Below are 23,207 nucleotides of genomic sequence, written 5' to 3'. Positions count from 1 at the left end.
ACACAAAACACAGAGAAAGCTGAATAAAACACAACGGAAATAGAAAAAAAATGCCACAAAAAAAAAAAAAAAAAGGGAGAAAACTTATGAAACACAAAAGAAGCGTTTTTAGGGAGACAATGATGTGAGAGAACAGCTGCGGAAGTGACAAACTAACAGTAAACGGCTAATAGCAAACATGTAGCTACATTATTAAATGAATCATGCAATAAAACACATCACCTTGCATGTTTTTCTCCCTCACAACACCAATGAATCATCCACTTCTTGTAAGCAAACCTTTGCATGTTTTGGTTTCTATCACTTACGCAGCTTGTTATTGTCTCCCTAGAAACACTTTTGTTGTGTTTCTTGAGGTTGTGTTTAATTCCATTTCCATTTTATTCAAAATATGTTTTGTTTTGTGCGCTTTTGTAGCATTTTTTTATGTGCTGGTGATTCCTTAAGTTGCAGTGCATTTGATCTCTCAGGGCCACCATAGCTCAGGTTAGATTTTGTGATATTTTGCAGTTTCACTCAGGTATGGAGAACAGTAAGAGCACAGGTGAATGAAATGGTTTAGAAGACATTAACTATGTTACATTAGTTGCAAGAATATAAAGGGTAACTAATGGACATTTGGGTGGTTGTAAAGTTGTCGTAACAGAACAGATATTAAAGTAAACACCGAGCAGTTACAGGCTGGGAAAGTTAAATTAAATTTTATTTATATAGTGCCAAATCACAACAAACAGTTGCCATAGGTGCTTTATATTGTAAGCTAAAGACCCTACAATAGTTACAGAGAAAACCCAATCAAAATGACCCCCTATGAGCAAGCACTTGGCGACAGTGGGAAGGAAAAACTCCCTTTTAACAGGAAGAAACCTCCAGCAGAACCAGGCTCAGGGAGGGGCAGTCATCTGCTGCCACCGGTTGGGGCTGAGGGCAGGGAAACAGGACAAAAGACACACTGTGGAAGAGAGCCAGAGATTAATAATAACTAATGATTGCAGAGTGGGGTATAAACAGAGTGAAAAGAGGTGAATGAAATAAATACTCAGTGCATCATGGGAAGCCCCCAGCAGCCTAGACATATTGCAGCATAACTAAGGGATGGTTCAGGGTCACCTGATCCAGCCCTAACTATAAGCTCAACCAAAAAGGAGCTTATAGTTCCTTTTTGGTTGAGCTTCACCAAAAGCTTCACCAAAAGCTGAAGGCTCTGCCTCCCAGTCTACGCTTAATAATCCTAGGAACCACAAGTAAGCCAGCAGTCTGAAAGCGAAGTGCTCTGTTGGGGTACTTTGAGGTCTTTAAGATAAGATTAGGCCTGATTATTCAAGGCCTTGTATGTAAAAAGAAGAATTTTAAATTCTATTCTAGATTTAACAGGGAGCCAATTAAAAGAAGCCAATGTGGGAGAAATATGCTCTCTCTTTCTAGTGCCCATCAGTACTCTTTCAGCAGCATTTTGGATCAGCTGAAGGCTTTTCAGGGAGCTTTTACATGTAGGACAGCCTGATAATAATGAATTACAATAGTCCACCCTAGAAGTAATAAATGCATGCATTAGCTTTTCAGCATCACTCTGAGACAGGAAGCTTCTAATTTTAGAAATATTGTGCAAATGCAAAAAAGCAGACCCACATATTTGTTTAATATGTGCATTGGAGGACAAATCCTGGTCAAAAATGACTCCAAGATTTCTCACAGTGTTACTGGAGGCCAAAGTAATGCCATCCAAAGTAAGTATCTGGTTAGACAATGTTTCTAAGATTTGTGAGTACAAGAAATTCAGTTTTGTCTGAATTTAGAAGCAGGAAATTAGAGGTCATCCAGGCCTTTATGTCTTTAAGACATTCCTGCAGTTTAGCTAATTGATGTGCGTCATCTGGAAAACTCAAACATGTCCAGCAAAAGACATATTTTAGTAACAGCACAGTGTAGGCTAAATAAGTTGTTTCTATGTTTATTATAATTTATCGCTGCTGTCTGCAACACTTCACCTCAGATACCTCAAGCAGTGTTTTTCAAATATCCACTTGAAAAAAAAAACACCCAAATGCAGTCCATAACAGCTGCAAACTTGCGCTCTACAAAAAAAGAGACACTTGTAGGAATTTTGAACCAGGCCAGAGGGAGGTTTGAAAACTCCAACTCTAAGAATTATCAGCTGCAACTCAAGTAAATTTGATGGAACAGAAATAAAGCAGGACAAATGGTACATCCATTTTAAACAGCGCATGATAAAGCTCCATCACTATAGAACGTGCCCCCCCCAGTAACCCTCTCAAAATTGCATCAGATTGGATTTTGTTATCTGATACGACTACAGCGACCTCCAAAGTGGAAGAAATTTGAGGGCAAGGACATTTGTGACAGCCAATTTTGATTGTCTTGTTGAGAAATTGATGTTTTATGGTTAGGTATTCATAAGGAAATACAATATCTGCTTCCATAGTTCCATTTATTGATTTGCTACAATCAATGTGATTTTTGAAATATGGCATTAACAATAAAAGGCATCTGTGAGTTATTCCACAGCTAGTACAGCAAGAGGCTGAAAAAAATCAAATAAAATAGAGTCCAACCTTCAATTAACCCCTCAACCCTTATTTTTTCTTAATGTTAAGAGACATTACATAATGGAGTGTGCAGTGCTGTGGGATATTATTCTTTAAAATAACTGAAATAACTGATTTACCTGTTAAACATATAATGTGTGAAGGGAAAACATTCCACATTTTAATTTCTCTGCGCAGGACAGATATAAGCACAGCGTCACTGAGTCACATATCAGCGAAGCATGCGCAGGTGATCATCAATAATTCTGTGTTCAGTACGGTTTGGACTGAAAGGTGAACAGGTCACTCATGAAACCTCTGTTTGCTCAGCTGATCCTGGCACGTGACATTTCAGCAGCCTCAGATAAGCTGCTCTCTCCACCACCACTTCCTACCACAAGTCCAACCTCCCACCACTGGAGCTTGAATGTCAATTAAATGTTTCCAGGCTGTTCAGCATGAAATCTACTTTTTGCTTGGCTGCCACAGATGCTGTAACTCTTCAAGGACACATTTAGAGAAAATACAAGTTTACTGTAAGCACTTTTTAAATAAATATCCTGTAGTCCTTACATTCAAATGTACAAACAGCCTTAGCTACAGCAAGCTGTAGGGTCAAAAGTCTCTGATCATCTGTTCATTTATTAATGCAGCACTTAGGTGCAAAGCAAAATGGCTTGACACACATTGTCAGATATTCATGAACAGATATCAGAATGGCCTTTGTGTTTTATATTCCAGCCACCTGGAGGAATGATCTCCAAAATTTGTTTTTTTATATTCCATATTTGAACTTGATAATATTTCACTCTTCATGGTGTCCTTCTGTGATAGAGGTAAAGGGATATTGAACAGCACTGTGCTTGAAAATGGAGGACGGGTTCAAATATTAACATTGCAGAGTAATTGTTCCTGTTTGCATTTAAGAGAATTTAGACTTTGGTGTCATGAGGAGCAGGAGGAAGGACCCAAACACAGGACACTACAGCTGGCAAAATGAACAAAAAGAGCAAACCAAAGGGAAGACAAAAAAGCCCTACTAACAGAAGCACAGAGAAAAGAAAAAAAAAGAAAAGGGAGGGAGGGAGGGAGAGGGGAAACAAGGCAAACAAACAACCTGACAAATACAAAGTGAAACAAAAGTCTATTTATACTCACAGGGATGACTGGGGTGAGAAACAGGTGAAAGTAATCAAACACAGGTGACCCTCATGATGACAGGGCAGAGATGCACATGAGAGGGACGAAATTAGGAAGGAAAATTAAAGCAGGACACACAAGAAAACTAACTTTCAAAGTAAAACGGTAAAACTGGAAGTGACCAAAAGACAAAAAAAAAAAACCTAACTAACAGAGACATGAAGACTAAGACTGAATATAATGACAGAGATGAGCAAACAAGGAGAGCAGGAGAAACCAGAAACACAACAGACCAATCTAATAGGGACCAAAACAACAAATCCAACACAAAAACCCAGGACCATGAAACTATGTATAAGTTGTTTGTCTTGTATTTTAATTTTTGCTTTTACTATATCACTCCCCTTAACCCTAGATCAATTTGAGGATGTAACACTCAGACTGACTTACCTATTAAATAAAGGGTAATCAAATGAATGAATCAAACTGAAAAATGAGGGCTGCTGTGGCTCAGGAGGTTTAGCACGGATCTCCTACTAATCAGAAGGTTGGTGGTTTGATCCCCAGCTCCCCCAGTCTGAATGTCAAAGTATTGGTCAAGATACTGAAATCTGAGTTGCCCCAGATGCATTCATTGGCGTGCAGAGTGTGTTTGAATGTTAGATTTTAAAAAGCACTTGGGCACAGCAAAGTATAGAAAGTGCTCATGGTCTGCAGACGTATCCTTATAGTTCTTGTGATCTACCGAGTTAGACATTGTAGTTTCTCTAGTTTCTCCACCAAGATGAAAGTGGAGGTTGAGGTGTGTTTACAAAGTATTATTATAGTGCACGAAAACTATTAAACTAAATTCACTGAAACTAGTTAGAGAGATGGAGCAGGGGCAAAAGCACAACTTGTTATATTTTGGAGCCTTGGCAGAGGGCAGCAGAAAGGCTTTTGACTTTTTTGTTAAATTTTGCAGCACAGTCTGGCTGCAGTAAAGTCATGCAACACATCCCTGCTGTCTTTATTGCAGGTGTGCTCTTATTGTCTAAAAGCAATATCAAGAACTTGTCCTTTTTTTCATTCATGGCGGCACTTGAACAAACTTGCGATAACTAAATGTTAAGTGGTAGGAGCCGAGAGGTTTTACGGCTGTGTGCAGAGGCAGGAGAGATGAGACACTTCACAGGGAGTCACTGAGGCGATGACTCCTTGTTCTCATCAGCTGTCTGGGAAGCCACCAAGAATTCTGTTTAGCACCCTTTAACGCCAGAGGAGCGAAAGCACGAGAAGAGCTGAAAATATCCCTGCAGCAAATAGAAGCTGCGAGAGCTTGATGTTCTCAGTGTTTCCAGCGAGGATTGTCCGAGTAACACAAAAAGGGGTTCATTTAGCTGATATGGCACCCTGTGGTGATGAATCTATACCCCGAGTCCCTAATTTAACTGTAAGTCTACTTTCTTAAATGACGCTGATCTTTTATTTATAGGTTTAGAAAAGTCATAGAATGACCTAATATGGGACAGCATCCTCATGGAAAGTGGAATGCATGTTCTAATTTTAATCAATGTGAGGCCACAGAGGGGGGGATTTACTCTGGTCCCAGTTTGAGATCTTAGCTGGTCTGTCTGATCTTTGTCTCCACCTGCTGTTTATCCACGGTGCCTGCCATGCTACGTTTAGGGAACCTAGAAAACACTGACTTTAAGTGCATTGGATGGAAAGCAATGATGAATCAGATGTGATAACTTGAATGAAAAGAGGGATTTCAGTTCAAATAATATCTAAATCCATTAAAATCTGGTCATGAGTTAAGACTGCTTCAGCACTGTATAATAAAACTACTGATATCAAGGACAGACACTGGGCTACTGCAGTTTTCCATGTTAGTATTTAACTTAAATATAGTATACTGGATATTTTTCATGACTCAGCAGGATGCTATCTATATAGGTGTGACCACCTTTATTCTTTAACACAGCCTGAAGTCTTTCAGGCAGCTTTCTTGTCATTTCTTTAAGAAATTTTCAGGAATAGTTCTCCAGGACATTCAAAGCTCTTCTTTGGATGCTGGCTGTCTTTTGGTCTGTTCTCTGTCAAGATGATCCCACAAAGCTTCACTAATGTTGAGGTACGGGCTCTAGGGAGGCCAATCCATGACTGATAGTGTTCCATTGTGTGTTTTTATATCCAGGTATGCTGGATAGGTATCTTCTGTCAAATTAGGATTCATCACTCCATAACACCTGTTCCCACTGATTTTCTTGTGTAATTTGGCATACCTCAGCATTTTCTTCCTGTTTCCTTTTCTTAAGAATGACTTTTTGACAGCCACCCTTCCACTGAGACCATTTCTGATGAGGCTTCAGTGAACAGTAGATGGATCAGCTGAAGGACCAGATGAGTCTGTTAGGTACTATGCCAGGTTTTTGCTGGATTTCTTCCTATTTTTTTAAGCACATGATTTTTTGAATACTGTTCATCTGCTGTAGCTAGGTTTTTGGGTTGTTTTTTTTTTAAGCTTGCCGCTTTTTCTTTTGTCCTCCACTTGTCCAGTTCTCTTAAATTTTTTAAGGACACAGAGCACACCATTCCTAGATATGCCAAAATTTCAGGCTAATAGCTCTTTGTTGCTGCAAAATTACTATTTTACACCTGTCTTATGATAGGTTTAATTAAAGAAATGGGAGCAAATTATGTGTTTTTGCCACAGGCTGTTAGTGACAAAGTGCCTAACGATACAGTTTATTTTATTTTATTCTAATTTGTCTGTCATTTGTAGACACAACACTGATTTGTTCCTTGACTTAGGTGCCTTTCTCATCCTTGAATATCTCACAGGTCAGTGTTAAGTGGCTAAACAAACAAACAAACAAAACATTAAAATGGTCAGGTACAAAGACTGGACTTAAGATGAGTTAAAAGCAGCTAATGTCCAAAGAAAAAGACCTTCAGAAAGCCTGGAGAACTATTGCTCAAGAGCACTTTAAAAATTAAAGAAAAGTCTAGCTCCTTGGAAGCAAAATATAAAGAAATGAGAGGTGGCTCAAGACGTTTGCACAGTACTGGATTTTCATATTTTCTCACATCTTTAACTCACAAATGCACAGCAGCAGTTTAAATCCACTAGTTCCGACAACTGTAATTGCTCTAATTTTGTATTTCAATTAATTTCCTTTATATAATGAAATCAGCTTTATTTATTTATATGTCTACTGAATCAACTAAAACTCTTAAAATAGGCCTGTTTACTTTCATTTTCCATAGTCAAAAGAAATAGGTTACGTTATTTCCGAAGAGTCGTGAAGGCAGCACGCAGTGTGCTCAACAGTCAGCTGACTCTGAGCTGTCATGTGGCCTTCACAGGCAAAGGCGAGCCAGCGGAGCGTGAGTAAACAACCAGCGGTAAATTTCAGCACAGCACAACTCGGTGGTCTCCCTTTCCTGGTGCTGCTCGACCCTCTCACACGTCCATCATGGCTTGGACAAAATACCAGATGTTCCTCGCGGGACTCATGCTCACGACCGGCTCCATCAACACTCTGTCGGCCAAGTAAGTGGATTTAATTGTTTTATTTCTCCTGTCGTGTGTTTACCGTTACTGCTAGGAAGCCACAAAACGAGCTGAACTAGTGTTTCAACATAAAAATGTGAATGAGTAGTGCTCGTCTGCTAATTGTTTAGAGACGTTAACAAATCGAGCTTGTTCGTTTATTAAAGCAGCATGTAACGTAGAGCTGCTGTGACAGCCAGCTAACCGGTTAGCTGGTAACAACAGCGTTTCCTTGTTAGCTTTCCAAGCGGCTAACATTAACGCATTTATCAAGCTGTGTGTGATACGAAGCCATAATTTCCTGTTCTCATGTGAAACTAATCAGTGTGGGGACATTGCACAGTGATGTTACTTATTTCGTTTCCAAGTAAAGGTCAGGCGTCTGTCAGCTTCAGAAAAAGGGGAATAAAAAGTAGTCCAACTCATTTCATCCATCGAGAATCATCTACATTAAAAAAAAAAATTAAAAAATTAAATGAAACAACTAAATCCATAAGAACTAGTTGATATATAAATTTAAAACACACTGGATTTGCTTGTTTCATTTATGTTTGAAAAATATGCATCACATTGAAGTTATTAAGGAATTATAGGAGTCTGTACCAGCTGCCATAATTTATTTATTTTAAATTTATTACAAATGTAATAAATTTAAAAGAAATAAAATGTTTAAAAAGTCACTGAAATACTTAAAATAATTGATGTCATATAAATGTCCGTCAAAACAAATAAAAGAGGGAGGTCTGGCTGCTGGGTTTGCTGCTGATAAAGTAAACCCATTTAAAATAAATTTTTAAATTTAATTATAATACTTATCATTTGCAATGAAACAGCCATTTTAGCATCACAGACTTTTTCAGTAATGATGTGGAATCGACCCTTGTAGAAAAACTTTGGGATGTGAGGGATGCAAATACTAAATTTGAGGCTATAAAAAAGTAGCACTGCAACTGTGTGGCGTTATCACCATGCTATCTGTTCACTCAGGTCTCAGAGATAAAGTCTGGTTGAGCTATTTTTATAGACTACAGTTAAATGCAGTAGCTGGAGTGAAAACTAGGCTATCATACATTTTAGGTTGGCAACTATCATTGTTTTTGCTAATCATTTGGTCATTAAAATATAAGAAAATGCAAAAAAAAAATGCATATTACATAAATTTTCTTAATGTGATCATCAAAGTTGGGTTAATCAAAATTTTAGATGACTTTTTCTGCACAAGAAGTTTTGTCAGAATATTTAACTTCTGCATGCAAGAAAGAACAAGACAAGAGAAGCAGTTCCTGATAGTATGCAAATACTTTTCTAAGAACTGCAACTATATGACATCATTATCATGATGTCTGTGTTAGACAAACCTGGACGCTCAGTCCTTTGGCTGACTTTGAGCTCACTGTTAATTTTTAGACAGAGTGTCCTCCTTGTCTGCTGAACATTAAAACATGAAGGTGAAATAAGAGGAAACAGCAGATTCAATTCAGTTTTATTTATATAGAAGGCACCAATTCACAACAGTCTTCTCAAGGTGCTTTGTATTGTAAAGTTAAGACCCAACAATATTGGAAAGAAGCCCCAACAATCACACGATCCGCTCTGAGCAAGCACTTGGCGACACTGGGAAGAAAAATCTCCCTTTTAACAGGAAGAAACCTCCATCAGAACCAGGCTCAGGGAGGGGCAGCCATCCACTGTGACCAGTTGGGGATAAGGGAATGAAAGCACAAGTGGGCCTAAAATTGAACCCTGTGGAACTCCGCATTCTATGGAGGACTTACTAAAACATTAAGCCTAGACTGTTTCCAATAAACCAACTTGCCAAACCAAAATGCTGCTCTCTGTTTTATCAGGATTGCCACAATGTGCTCAGTCACCCACTGACTGCATCATAATTAATCACAGATTTTTTTTGTCTAATTAAATAATTCTGTTTACAAATGTCTTTAATTTTTTTTTTTTTTTTTGCTCAAAATCCAAATATATAAATTGGTGGTAATTTTGATTAGATGTCATAGATTATCAGAATGAATGCTTATTGTATTTAAGCTCTGTTTTGCTGTCACGATAGGAATAGGTTTGTCATCTCAGTGAAACAAGAAATTCAGCTTTTTAACTTCTCCAATAATCTGGGACGTCCGCTTTGTCCTTTGCTGACACACACTTCTTTGTCCTTTTGTGGGTTGTGTCAGCTGAACAGATCTCAGTTCTGCTGCTAATCACAGTTTGTGTCAAACAAAACGGGCCATGTCGTATTACTTAAGAGGAGCTTGACAAGTTCCAGGTCAAGTTTCACAACATTCACCTGAAACCAGCCCCATCTCTGTGCTGCCTCACTGCCTTAAAAGCCATACAACTTGAGATCAGTTACAGCTTGGAGGATGATAGTTTTAGTGGAACTTCCATCTTTTCTTTCATGCAACTATCTACCATTTAAAGAGATTTAATCCAAAGCACACAGACCACAAATAACAGGAAGAGTAAGAGCAGATTTAGATAAGCTGACAGACCCACTCAAGGTTCCTTTGTGTATTGATGAGTTTAGAGGTTTCAAGAAAGTGCTATGTCATCACTTTTAAAGACCACAATCCTGCGTCATACTGAGGCCGCCGGGACGCTCACATGCCAGTCATGCTGTCTGACAGTAAAAATCAAAGGTTTATGCAGACTTAAGCACTCATTAACTTCACGAGTTAAAAGACACGCCATTAAATCATTCTGTCTCCCTTCAGCAGGCTGTGAAACAAATGTGATGTGAGTGAAGTGGAATTAATTTACACGTCACCACATGTTCACACCAAAAGAAGACATAATGTGAAAGAATCCAAAATAAGAAAAGTAATTTCCACTTTTCTCAAACTTTAAAAAAAAAAAAAAAAAAACCCTGCGTGTGTAATCCACTTTGTCATTTTCTTCACTTTATGTTTGATTGGTTTAAACATCCATAATTAAGCTGTAATAATGTTGGGTTTTTTGTTTTGTTTCTTTTGTCTGACAGATGGGCTGATATGTTTAAAGCAAAGGGTTGCCAGGATGGGCCTGAGCATGCGTTTTCTCACCCCTTTCTACAGGTATGCTATAAAATTGGTAGCAACAGAAGTGTTGAACACACAGTTAAAATCTTGTCTGTGTTGAAGTGTTGAACACTTTCAAAATCTAATTAGATTTTAATGTTTTTTTAAGTCAATTATACTTATATAGTTCTTATTTTAAATGAAAAATCTGTCCAATTTTGATGTATTTCTTATAAACAGATTTTTTTGTTGTTGTTGTTCAAACAATAATTTGTTTTTAAATTGGTTTTCTTGTGTTAAGTGTCCAAGGGTATTACTTGCATTTCACAGCTGTACCTAACAAAACCCACCAGCTCTATTAACCTAACCCAGTAGTTTGGGGTTTCTTTTTGTTTTTTTCCTGGTTCAGCATGGGGCAGTGACTTCACACATCAGTGAATGTGTGTTATCCAGCTGGTTGTGTGGTCACTAGAGAAAAGTATGTATTCCTTGTTCAGTTGGAGAGTGAATGCAGGAGGTTGCTGGCATGAAATTAGTTGCAAACAGGTATACTGTGCTGCAGCTAAAACCTCTTTGCAACTGCTTGGTGGCTAGTAGCAAACTTATTTAAGATTCATCAGGAACCTTTTGAAAACAAAATGATACATTTGGTTTTAAACAGTAACCAGTGCATGTCTTCAGTTTTCTTCCCAAAATAAATGCCATCACCTCCTGTCTGTCTCTGCCTCTCTCTCACTGTCCAGGCAGTGTGGATGTTTCTGGGCGAGTTCAGCTGTCTTGCAGTTTTCTACCTCTTGGTTTGCCAAGACAAACGTCGACCAGAACCTAGAATCAATCCTGGCCAGAGATTCAACCCCTTCCTCTTCCTCCCTCCTGCCATGTGCGACATGATAGCCACCTCCATCATGTATGTCGGTAAGTGTCCACAGCCTGCATCTAATAAATAGGAAAGGAAATGTTAAATCTTATTTAAAGTTTTCCTTAGTTTTTACATTACACAGTATAGTGTAATGTATATACACTTGTATACATCAGAGTCATGGCTGGGCTGGAGACTATCCCAGCTGTCATAGCGTGAGAGGTATGGCAGGCCGTTTTAACATAAAATCCGTTTCACCACACTTACATTCCAGATATCTGAAATTGATTTATGACTAGACGTATTAGCAAATTAAGATATCTCTAATTACATTCTGACTGGTCGAAATGACGTCAGATTTACCATTGAGTTGAATGGAGGCTTCAATTCAAGATATCTTCAATGAATTACTGACTATCTGAAACTCACATTTCAGATATCTACAACTGAATTATGACTAGTCAGAAAGTTAATTCGAGATATCTCGTTTGTTATTCTGACTAGTCATAATTATGATTAGATATCTTAAATGACACCATAATTCAAGATATCTTAAATGTATTTTTAGATAGGTGATAAATAATTTTGACTAGTGCAAATTAAATTCTAGATATCTTGAAAGTAAATAATGACTAGGCAAAACTAAATTAGAGATAGCTTGAACTGTAATTTTGACTAGTCAAAATGCCTTTTAAGATATCTCCAAATGAATTACAGATATCTTGAATTAGACGGCTTTTCTATTTAAGATATCTTAAATTAACATTCTGACTAGTCAGAATGATGTTTGAGATATCTTGAATTACAGAGCATTTTGGCAGAATGTTTATAAGGCAGTTTGTTAAAATGGTCTGCCATAAAATCAGAGATTCTCTGCAGATTTCTTAAGCAGTCTTTAAGTACACTATTTTCGCGCTCTCCGCATATCCCATACTGAGGAGCTCTTTCTATATTGTTGCATTTTATTACCTTTTTTCTCCACAGCGGCCAGCACCATTGCAGCCACCTGAAATTCTACATACATGTTTGGACAACTCATTACAGCACAAGGGGGCTTACATGCAATCGCTTAATTCAGATATCTAAAACGTAATTTTGACTAGTCAATTATGTTTGAGATATATTAAATTGTAATTAGGGATGTGTGACCTGTCAAATGACGAATCCGGTGACGTCATTTGAGATATCTTGAAAGGAATTTTGACTTCTCAAAATGTAATTGACGATATCTTGAATTATTATTCTTACTAGTCAGAATGTAATTGCAGATATCTTAAATTGCCATTCTGGATAGTCAAAATGCAGTTTTAGATATCTGAAATGTAATTACGGAAAAATGGCCTGCCATATGAGAGGTGGGGTACACCCTGGACAGATAGCCCAGTGACAGACTGGCAAACAGTCCTTTTTTAAATCTGTCCCATTAAAACCTTTTTTTTTTTTTTCTTTTTTTTTCCCTCAGCTCTGAACATGACAAGTGCCTCCAGCTTCCAGATGCTCCGTGGAGCCGTCATCATCTTCACCGGTCTACTTTCGGTGGCTTTTCTGGGGCGTCGCCTGGCACTCAGTCAGTGGATCGGCATCTTTGTTACCATCCTGGGCCTGGTGATAGTGGGCCTGGCTGACTTTGTCAGCGGGAACAAAGATGATTCACACAAACTGAGTGACGTGATCACTGGTAAGATTTTTTTTTTTTTTTAAACTCCTGATAAGAAGGCTGTCTGATTGGGTCATTTTGTTTGTTTGATATGATTGAATTTGCATGAAAATGTGGTTTTGACCCAGTTTAGATGTGATTAACTTTTGTGGTCAATTTGGATTTTTTTTTTTTTCCTGTCCCGCAGGAGATCTTCTGATCATCATGGCTCAGATCATTGTGTCAGTGCAGATGGTCCTTGAGGAAAAGTTTGTCTACACACATGACGTCCATCCTCTCCGAGCTGTTGGAACTGAAGGTACAGCAGTTTTAAGTAGCTACGCGAAGCACGTGTTTCTGTTCTTGCTACAAGAACATCAGATCTCTGGTGCTGGAGATGATCCTTTGAGGATTGATGTGTATCCTCACAAACCACAAACCTGCAAAAACAAAATGAGTGAACTGAATTATCAGTGTTTAATGTATGCCAGTAGTGAGGAGGGCAACGGTCAACCTTCAGAAGATAAAATAAAGTCACATTGCAAGAAGTAATTCTGATCCCACTAGCTGTCATATATTATCGAAGCTTGGGTACATCTTAGACATATCATAACATTGTTTCTGATTAATTTCTGCTCTTTTTAACAGCTGATTCACCTTAATTAGAGGCTAGTGGTTCCCACAGTGGAAGTTACCCCACTGAGTTATGGGTAATGAGTTGCAAAATAGATTTGCAAAAATGTTTTTTAAAACCACAGTGATTTTTTTTTTTTTTTTTTTTTTTTGATTTTTTTTTCCTTGAATGAGTGGGATGATTGTTTTTGGACTGTTCACAGGTGTTCATGAAGGCTGTTACTAGGCTTGATGGTAAGAAGGAAAAAAAAATCACACACTACAGGCTGAAATAAGTTCTGTTTCTGTTTCTGCAGGTTTTTTTGGTTTCTTTGTCCTGTCGCTGCTGCTCATCCCCATGTACTTCATCCCTGTTGGAAGTTTTGCCAACAACCCTCGGCAGGTTCTGGAGGACGCACTGGATGCCTTCTGTCAGATCGGCTACAGGCCTCTCATTTTGCTGGCTCTGCTCGGCAACACGGTCAGCATCGCCTTCTTCAACTTCGCAGGGATCAGCGTCACTAAAGAGATCAGCGCCACCACCCGCATGGTGCTGGACAGCCTGCGTACACTGGTCATCTGGGTGGTGAGCCTGGCACTGGGCTGGGAGCAGTTTCACGGGCTGCAGGTTCTGGGCTTTGTGGTGCTGCTGGTGGGTACAGGGCTTTACAACGGACTGCACCGCCCCCTGCTGGGCAGGATACCATGCTGTGCTAGGCTGGTGAATGAAGAGGAAGGCAGCTCAGTAGAAAGAGAGAGACTGCTGAATGATGGCCGGGTGCAGTCTGGTGACAACAGCTAAAAGTTGTGGACACACACAGCACAGACAGTCCTGGGTTAATGGATGGTCTGTGAGAGACGCTGCTGTAATTACTATTAAAAATCTTTTGTTCACACCTCAGATTTTCTGTCACATGCTGTTGTAACAGGTGAGAGTGTGAAAACTGTCTTAAAGATAAAAAGTTTGACATTTTGGAGAAAAATGTGCTCATTTCCATCTCTTCAGAGAGTTAGCTGAGATTATTAATACCGCTAGAACAGGAGGAAACACTGCTTCTGTCCAAATGCAACAAAATCTGCCAAGCTGAGAAACTCTCTGCTACATGACTTCCATAGTTTTTGTTTGAATACAAACAAGCATCCTCTTCTCTCGCCTGCTCCTGTTAGGGCTCACCATAGCGAATCATCTGTCTTCATCTCATCCTATCCCTTGCATCATTCTGCCACACTAACTATCTGCACATTTTCTCTCCTTCAGTACATCCAAGCAAACATGACTGTGCTGATTGATGAGCTTCAGAAGTGTCAATAGGCTGATTAGCCGTTTCCTGTCATACTAAGCAAAATGAAACAGCTGCATATTTACCACACATATGAGTCTTATTAATCTTCTCATCTAACAATCTGCAAAATTGATTTTTGTTTTACAAAATGTCACATTTTTCGATCAAAGAAACAGTGTGTAGAAAAGGTGGCCTGGAGTAGATTTTATATTACAGGTTTTTAAGGGATTCTTACTTTTCTGTTGAACTGTGTGTGTGTGTGTGTGTGTGTGTATATATATATATATATATATATATATATATATATATATATATATATATATATATATATAAAAAACCATTTATAGCCAATGTCAATATTTTTCCTGACCTTCTTACATGTTTTTGAAGGAACTTGAACTTTTTTTAATTTTCAGTGCTAAATAGCTAAGCCACATTTTCATCCAAAATATACTGTCAACATCACTTTTACATTTTTTGCAGAATGATAGACCATCATCATGCTGTCTCCTTTTTTCTTTTTTTTTAATCATCCAGGTGCTTATAATTTTGCAGACTGCAGTTTGATTTGTTGTGCCAAAATGCTTTCCAAATGCTGATGCTCTTAATTTACATCCTTGTGACGACACTACAGAGGCATTAGTTTAACATATCCTTTGTATTCACACCGTACACCCATTCCCCTCATCTCACTATAGTTGTTTTCTAATCTTTGAATTTAAAGCAAGTGTCTTTATGTTGCCCTCTTAGTTTTATTTGTACTGATTGACACGTATCAAGACTGTACAATTGAGTTGCACGCTGTGTTGTAAATCCTGCTTCTCTATCAAAGGTGCTGGCTGTAATGTACAGAAAAAAAAAGGGAACTGCCATTAAATTACACTTCTTGAATGTTGTTGCATTTTTACTCAGGTGTGTTTAGAGCAGTACAATCTGTTGGTTTAATATAATGAAATTCAGTGACAATTCACTGGCTGCAGCCTTTCTAATGTGAAGGTTTGCTGCTTTTCTTTAAGTCAGTATAAACTGGACTGTGGGTTTTAAGTACAGACTGTATGTGCAAGATGGATGTTAATAAAGCCTGCTTGTGAAGCCACAAGCTGAGTATTTTTGGTGTTGCCATCTTGGTGTTTTGAAACTGGATGTGATGAGCAAGAAGTGGATGGGACTGAGGCACAGAGTAATTGAAGGCTCTGGTACCCATGGTGCTAAGTCTGAAAGTGAAACAAGGGGGCAGTCCGGAGAGCAGCTGAGGCCGAGCACAGGAAAGGGTGTGAGGATGAAGGATATTTTAGAGCTTTTAAAGTGAGAAGCAGAATCTTGTACTGGATACGCTGGAAAATGGGGAGCCAGTGAAGCTCAATGAGGAGAGGTGTAATGTGACTGGTGGACCTGGTGCAGGTGATGATCCTCAGTGGAGAGTTTTGTACAATTTGGAGCCAATTAAGAAGTTTTTTGGGTTTTTTTTGGGTGAGACCAGAGAGAAAAGCAGTAATCTAAGCAAGAGGGCTTGAACAAGAACTTGTGTACTGTGCTGAGTAAGCAAAGAACACACACACAGTTCTTAATTATAAATGGGGTGGTTCTTGTACGGCACTTTTCTATTCTACCTGAGCCCTCAAAGCACTTTATACAACATTTCTTCATTCACCCCTTCATACAAGCACTTTTTTCTACACCTAAGTGCTTTCTATCTAACATTTACACTCCAGTGAATACATTGGAGAGCAACTTGGGGTTTAGTATCTTACCCAAGGATACTTTGGCATGCAGAGTGGAGCAGCCAGAGATGGAACCACCAAGGCTTCCAGTTAGCAGATGACCTGCTCTTCCTCCTGAGCTACAGTAACCCCATACAGGAAAAATGCTTCTGTGCTTCTAGATCCTGCACAGCCACCTGCTATACTCCACTCTGCACGTTCTTTCTTTTTCCTCCGGTCCTGCACCTACTAAATAAATAATCAGCAGATGCACACCAGGTGTGCCACTCTCCTGACCCTTGCCACACCCTGAACCATCCTGCTCCACCTCTCCCTCCTTCAACCAAGACAACAAACCATACCACACCACCACAGGTATATTTTAGGGAGTGTGGTCTTTTACTCAATAGGGATAATTCTCTTTTTTTCTTTCTTTTCTTTTTTTTTAAATTGCCATTTAGTTTGAGGTGATTGTCATCCAGGTGATGATGGCCTGAAGGCAAGTGGTGAGGGCACAGGGGGGAAAGTTGAATCATCACTATAAAAGTGAAGCTGTATTTCAAAATGGTAGCGAATGTTTCCAAGAGGAAGGAGATAAATTATAATTAACAGAGGTCTCAGCACTGATCCTTGTGTGATTGGGGCTGATGAAGAGCAGACAATCTTGCCTTGAGCAAAGTGCTTTCTTTCAGATAGGTATGATGCAAACCATCGTAATGCTGTGTCATTGATTCCAATGAAGGTCAGCTGATCTAAAAGAAGAGAATGGAAGATGGAGTCAAAAGCAGTGCTTAGGTCAAGAAGGATGAGGATGGTGAGAAAGCCCACAATGAGGATACTGGGTCACTGGTGGGTCATTGGTGATTTTGACAAGTGCTGTGTCAAGAATGAAAACCAGGTTGAATTGATTCATAGAGGCTGCTGTAAAGTGAGTGGGTCCGGAGGTGAGATGTTACAGTGCAATCCAGAATTTTGGAGACAAATGGAAGTTTGGAAATGGGACTAAAGTTATTGAGTTTGTTGGACCAGGTTTTACAAAACAAAAAACACAACAAAACAGGGGTGATAGAGGCCATAGCATTGGAGAAGGAGGAATTAAATATCTCTGTTATGACTGAAGACTGTAGGAAGGCAATCTTTGACCAAAGAGATTGGAAAGGGATTGACTGAGTATGTGGAAGACCTTAATTTATAAAATGAACATAGCAATGTATTCAATAAGACTTTAAACTAGTGACTGAGGTCATAAACTCACCAGGAATCTTCTTTCCTGAAGGCATGAAGAGATCAAGGCACTTATTCCACAGACATCTATACAATTGGACTTTTTAAAACAAGAAGCGTCGCCCCCTCCTGGCCTTTAGAAAGAATACAGGTGTAATTAGCTTCACTTTTTAGACCCAGAAGCTGCTTCCATTTTTAATTTTTTGCCAGTAAGGAAAACAGAGATATGATCATGTAAACTATAATAAACAACAGAAAACCCTGTTTTTTTTAATTGTAGGCATTGCACTTATGATCCAACCATGTAGTTGATTATCTCCTGTTAGATATAATAGTGGCAAATAAGAAAAAAAAAATGTAATGAACATGTAACTAAAGTCTAACCCTCAAGTTAAAGAAGGGCATCATTAAGAGGCTCTAATGTCACCAACAACAGCAGCTGACACCTGCTTTCAATTCCTGAGTCAAGTCAACAGCCCTTCTAAGGGAGCTCAAAGGTTAAACTGATAAATCCCCAGAGATCTCTATATGTGTAGCAGAGCAGGATGAAGGAAAATGTGTTAACAGACCACATGAACACAAGAAGAAAAAATAAAGTATTGCGGGTTGTGTTTAAACAGCAGCACCTATTCACATTTTGATTTATTGTAATTTATTTTTCTGTTATTTGCGTTCTGTTGTAATCAAAACAACAGAGAAAGATACAGGAACTTTACAAAACAAACATTGTTTTTTTACTTTATATATGCTCACTGAGCAATTTATTAGGAACACCTGCTTCATTCATGCAATTATCCAAAGTTTCCTCAAATGAGTTCAGTTCCCAGTGACCTGCATAGATAGCAGATCTGAATCTAGAGCATGAGCTGACAAATCAGCAGAAATTAGCTGATCATGATCATGTCGACCAGGAGCAGAATCTTAAAGGCTGTTCCTAACCTCTTGTGAGGTGACATTTGAGAGCAAAGGAAGGCTCTACTCACTGTTGTACTTTATGAGCGTACGTACATATAGTAAAACAGGTAAAGACAGATCTTTGGCATTTGAAAATTTTAATTTATATTCAGTGTAGTCCAAAAGTCCAAGACTACACTGAAAACCCATAATTTTTATGTAGAAATAATCATACGTGCTCACAAGCCTCTTTATTAAGTACACCTGTTCAATTGTTCATTAATGTAAATATCTCATCGGCCAATCACATGGTAGCAAGTCAGTGGATTTCGGCATATAGATGTGGTCAAGATGACCTGAGCATCAGAGTGGGGAGGAATAGTGATTTATGTAACTTTAAATGTGGCATGACTGTTGGTGTCAGACAGGCTGGTGTGAGTTTTTTAGAAAATGCTGAGATTTTCCCACATAACCATCTCTAGGGTTTACAGAGAATGGTCAGAAAAAGAGAAACTAGCCAGACTGCTTCAAGTTGGCAAAAAGGCAACAGTAACTCAAATAACCATTCGTTACAACCAAGGTATGTAGAAGAGCATCTCTGAATGCACAAGACATCCAACCTTGAAGCAGAAGGGCAACAGCAGCAGAAGACCACATCGGGTGCCACTCCTGTCACAAAGAACAGGACACTGACGCTACAATTCACACGGGCTCACCAAAATTGGACAGCAGGAAATTAGAAAAATGTTGCCTGGTCTGATGAGTCTCAGCTTCTGCTGCAACATTCAGAATTTGGTGTAAACAGCATTAAAGCACGGATCCATCCTGACTTTGATCAAAGGCTGGTGATGGTGGTGTAACGGTGTGGGGGGGGGATATTTTCTTGACTCACTTTGGGATCCATTATTACTAAGTGAGGATCTTTTAAATGCCACAGCCTGCTTGAGTGTTGTTGTTGAACATGTCCATGCCTTTATCACCACAGTGTACCCATCCTCTGATGGCTGCTTCAAGCAGAATAGCACACAATGTCATGACAATGTCATCACAAACTGGCCCCTTGAACATGACAATGAATTTCAATCCATTAGAGCATGTGTTGTAATGGGAGATTTGTATCATGCATGTTCAGCCAGGAAATCTGCAGCAACTGTGTGATGCTATCATGTCAAAATGGGCCAAAATCTCTGAATGTCAGGGTTAGTTCAGTTTTTTGAGTTGTATTCTTCCTTTGAAGCAATGTTCAGATGATATTCAGTTGGATTTTATCAAGGCTTGTTTAACTAAATACTTTTGACACATTTTTATATATAGCTATGGCTTTATCTCAAGTTTACAGAGGGTATAATGCTGTCAAATCAAGGCTAAACTGGAGGTTTCTAAGGGGGCAGCGCCACGCAGACTGCGCTAATCTGCTTTGTGGAAACTGGATCTGTTAAATCCACAATCAGGCAAACCAAATGTGGCTACAGCAGTCTGTGGACCAGTAGATGATCAAACCATCAAGCTTTGTTCATTCATAAAACATCACTGATACAGAATAGGCTAAATGATGAACATAAGACTCCAATCAGCAAAGGTTCTGTCCAAAGAAGGCTGCCTTTTAGTGGTCTCAGAGGACAAGTACAGTCCCAAGGCCAAAAACTCATGGCAGGCTAAGACATACCAGCATTTCACAGTAGATGATGGAAAAAAGAGTCATTTAAAGATGATTTGAAGCCTGAGATTTGTGGCTGTAATCGAAGGGTGTATATACTGTAAGGAGACTGACAGGAGAGAGAAATATACCCACACTGTATCAAGCCCTCAGTGAAATATGGTGGTGGGAACATTCAAGGTTGGGGGAGTTGAATACAGGCACTGAATGGACTCCACCCTGACCAAGGAGAAGTGGCTTGCAGTTTTAGAGACATGATCCACCCTTTTCATATCTATGAGAAATGCTATATTAAATTTTATTTTTTTTAAAAAGTCTTTTGAGTCTAGTTTTTTAAATGGTTTTTACTTTGGCTTAAATTTCTACTTATCTAAAACTCTTATCAAGACCTGCTTTTTGTCCTTAAAAAATAAGGGAGGGGGATTCATGCTGCACAGCATGACGAATACAAGCAGCCACACACACACACACACACTGTAGACAAGCACAGAGTCTGTCTCAGCAAAGAAGGACTTGGCCGCTGGATGGCAGCATGTTGCTGAAAATAGAAAGATGCTCTTCAGCGTGTGTGGCTGCTTTTAGTCATTGCCTCCGACCCTGTCAGTGCCTGCATTATTCTGTCTGCAGTACTGCGATACTCAGATTGTAAAATAAATAACTATAGGGTAATAGCTATAGCTCCTAATGTGTTCAAAGAATGGCAGAGACAGGCAACATCCAAAATCCAAAAAAATAAGCAGCCCACAGTGAAGCTTGTTAAATGTGCCGAGAAGATATATCAAAGGAATCTGTTAAGTTGAATTTATGTGGAGTTTTGTTTTCTCATAAGCAGGTATTTTTAACTAAAAACCCAGACATTTTAATTCTCTATAAGAGAAAGAGAGATTAGCCAGTTCAGACCTTTTTCTTAAGCATGTAAAAAAAAAAAATGTATATAAGGCAAAATGTTTACAGCTCAGACAGCCGGATCAGGGCCTTTTTTTAAAAGGCCAAAGCAGTAAAACACACTCCTGGGACAGTGTGGAAAATTATTTCCAGTAGCTGCTTTTGTTGGACGATTTGTCCCAGTGTGACCCATGTGTCCTCCCCAGAGACAAATTGAGCTGCAAGTAAACCAAAAACTAGATAGATAGATACACATATACATACATATGTAGTGATGTAAGTGAATGTGTGTGTACATGTATATGTATAGATAGATAGATAAAAAAATTAAATTCTTCCAAACCTTTTCAAAGATATTAAAAGCTGCAGGCTGAGCTGCTCTGCTCCACATCCAACTGTTTGCCCTCAATGCATCTGCAGAACCATTTCTCTGCACAGTGTGCAATTTTTGCAGCTGATTTTGCACATTTTATCATATTTAAGCTGGTATTCAGTGCAATCAAATGAAGGTAATTATTCTTTGTGTGTGTGTGTGTGTGTGTGTGTGTGTGTGTGTGTGTGTGTGTGTGTGTGTGTGTGTTATCTGCTTTGACTATAATCTGGTTCATCATTAAGAAATACAAGTTGACTCCTTTCACTTAATTAGAAAATTACAGTTTGAGGCAGATCTGACTGAACTGGCCTGATGGTTCATGCTCCTCGTGGCACCCCTCTGGAGAGGCAGCAGCGAGCTTAATGGTTTGTTATTATGACCCTTTGTGTCTCTATTAGTGGGCTCCTCTCCTGCAGCCTTCAGCCTAACACTGCTTACAGTGCATGCGATTTATACGTGTGTACATTTGCACACTGGAGCCGCAGAAGGAACTGAACCTCTGCACAAGAAGCGACTTTAATCTGTTTTAATGTAAACAGACGGCTTTGCCCAAAGGCACTGAGTCACCATCATATTTTAAAAGCCTCCATTAAAGCAGCCCCTTAGGTTGTTTACAGCAGAGGCCAGGCTGTGGTGAGTGTGATTAGTCTACCACTCCAATGTCCAGCTAATGACCACTTAATGTGTCCAACTATGACTGCGCAGAGCAAAGAGTGAAAACCCAGATACCACAAAAGGAAACACAGGGCTGTAAAGGGTTTTACTCTCATCAGATCTCAGTATAGTGGATTTAAACACTTTCTTAAAATAGTTATAAAAACATGTGGGTGATCAGCAGGTTGTTAGACAAGGAGTCAAAGTTGCAGATTTAAAGATTTTTAAAACTGAAATAGTTCAAAGCAAATGTGATTAACTCTAGACTTTACCGAGAGCCAAAAATCCTAAAGGTTTACCTTATATCCCAAATATGGATCTTGTATCTACTGGGCTGTGATAATTTTTGCATTAAAGTGTAAGCATACCTTAATTTCTTGCTTTCCTGTGTCCTGTCTCATATTTACATTGCAATAAATGTGGCATATTAAAAAAGTGCAATAAAAGGGAAGTACTCATGTAACATACAAGCACCTCTGAAATGAAGTAAATGTACTGTATTTTACACCATAGACGTGGACAGAAAAGGGAAAACAAGCAAAAACAGCAGCTAAATGTGAGTTTATCTTCATAATATTACAAATATATGTATTATTCACACAAGTACAAACTGAGTTTTTTTGTACTTTTTTTTCTTGTTTGGTATGCGTTTTTCCTTTGTGGCATTTTGTGAATAGTTGCTGCAAAATAAATTTTCCTCTAACGGAACAGTAACCTTAAAATCCTGAGAGCAAAGCTCTTGTTTGGGATGTATTTTTGATTTGGGGATTGGAACTGGTAAGTATAGAAACGAAGCATCAACTTTGAACAGAAAGCATTTTTTAAAGTAAGTCTAATGGGTTTATTTTTCAGAATAACACAATAAAATCACTGTTTTTTAACAACACATAAAATGCTTTTTCAAGCAGAAAGAAACATAAGGTGCAGAAAATATTCAGAAGTCAGAATAGATTCATAAGAACAGCAACAGTGTTCAAACATTTTCTAGCTTAAAAAAATATTTTAAAAAAATCAAAAGTAAGTTAAAAAGTATATGGATGAGGAAGGACTTCATCAGGTATCAAATGGTGCATATGTTACATATATGGCATGTGTAGTGATGTAAGTGAATGTGGGTGTACATGCATATGTATACATATATGTATAGATAGATAGATAGATAGATAGATAGATAGATAGATAGATAGATAGATAGATA

At 38.7% G+C, this 23,207-nt stretch overlaps 1 protein-coding gene across 1 annotated transcript; it reads left to right on the top strand.

Annotated features, from left to right (window-relative positions):
• Positions 1-6,999: 6,999 nt before the first annotated feature.
• Positions 7,000-14,889, top strand: slc35f6 (solute carrier family 35 member F6). The gene is made up of 6 exons (XM_030721712.1): positions 7,000-7,224; positions 10,217-10,289; positions 10,976-11,147; positions 12,554-12,769; positions 12,936-13,046; positions 13,657-14,889. The coding sequence occupies exons 1-6, from the start codon at positions 7,148-7,150 to the stop codon at positions 14,139-14,141; spliced, it is 1,134 nt and encodes a 377-aa protein (XP_030577572.1). The 5' UTR covers positions 7,000-7,147; the 3' UTR covers positions 14,142-14,889.
• The last annotated feature ends 8,318 nt before the right edge of the window (positions 14,890-23,207 follow it).

The sequence above is a fragment of the Archocentrus centrarchus genome, chromosome 24 (assembly GCF_007364275.1).
Source record: "Archocentrus centrarchus isolate MPI-CPG fArcCen1 chromosome 24, fArcCen1, whole genome shotgun sequence".
In the NCBI taxonomy this organism is placed as follows: Eukaryota; Metazoa; Chordata; class Actinopteri; order Cichliformes; family Cichlidae; genus Archocentrus; species Archocentrus centrarchus.
Note: the sequence above shows the minus strand (reverse complement) of the source record. Positions and strands in the feature narration are given on the sequence as shown.

Bases quoted from the DNA above. Each gene is read 5' to 3' on its own strand.
- slc35f6 (XM_030721712.1), top strand. From the start codon at position 7,148: ATGGCTTGGACAAAATACCAGATGTTCCTCGCGGGACTCATGCTCACG. The intron at 7,225-10,216 runs GTAAGTGGATTT...TTTGTCTGACAG, and splicing joins ATCAACACTCTGTCGGCCAA to ATGGGCTGATATGTTTAAAG. The intron at 11,148-12,553 runs GTAAGTGTCCAC...TTTTTCCCTCAG, and splicing joins CACCTCCATCATGTATGTCG to CTCTGAACATGACAAGTGCC.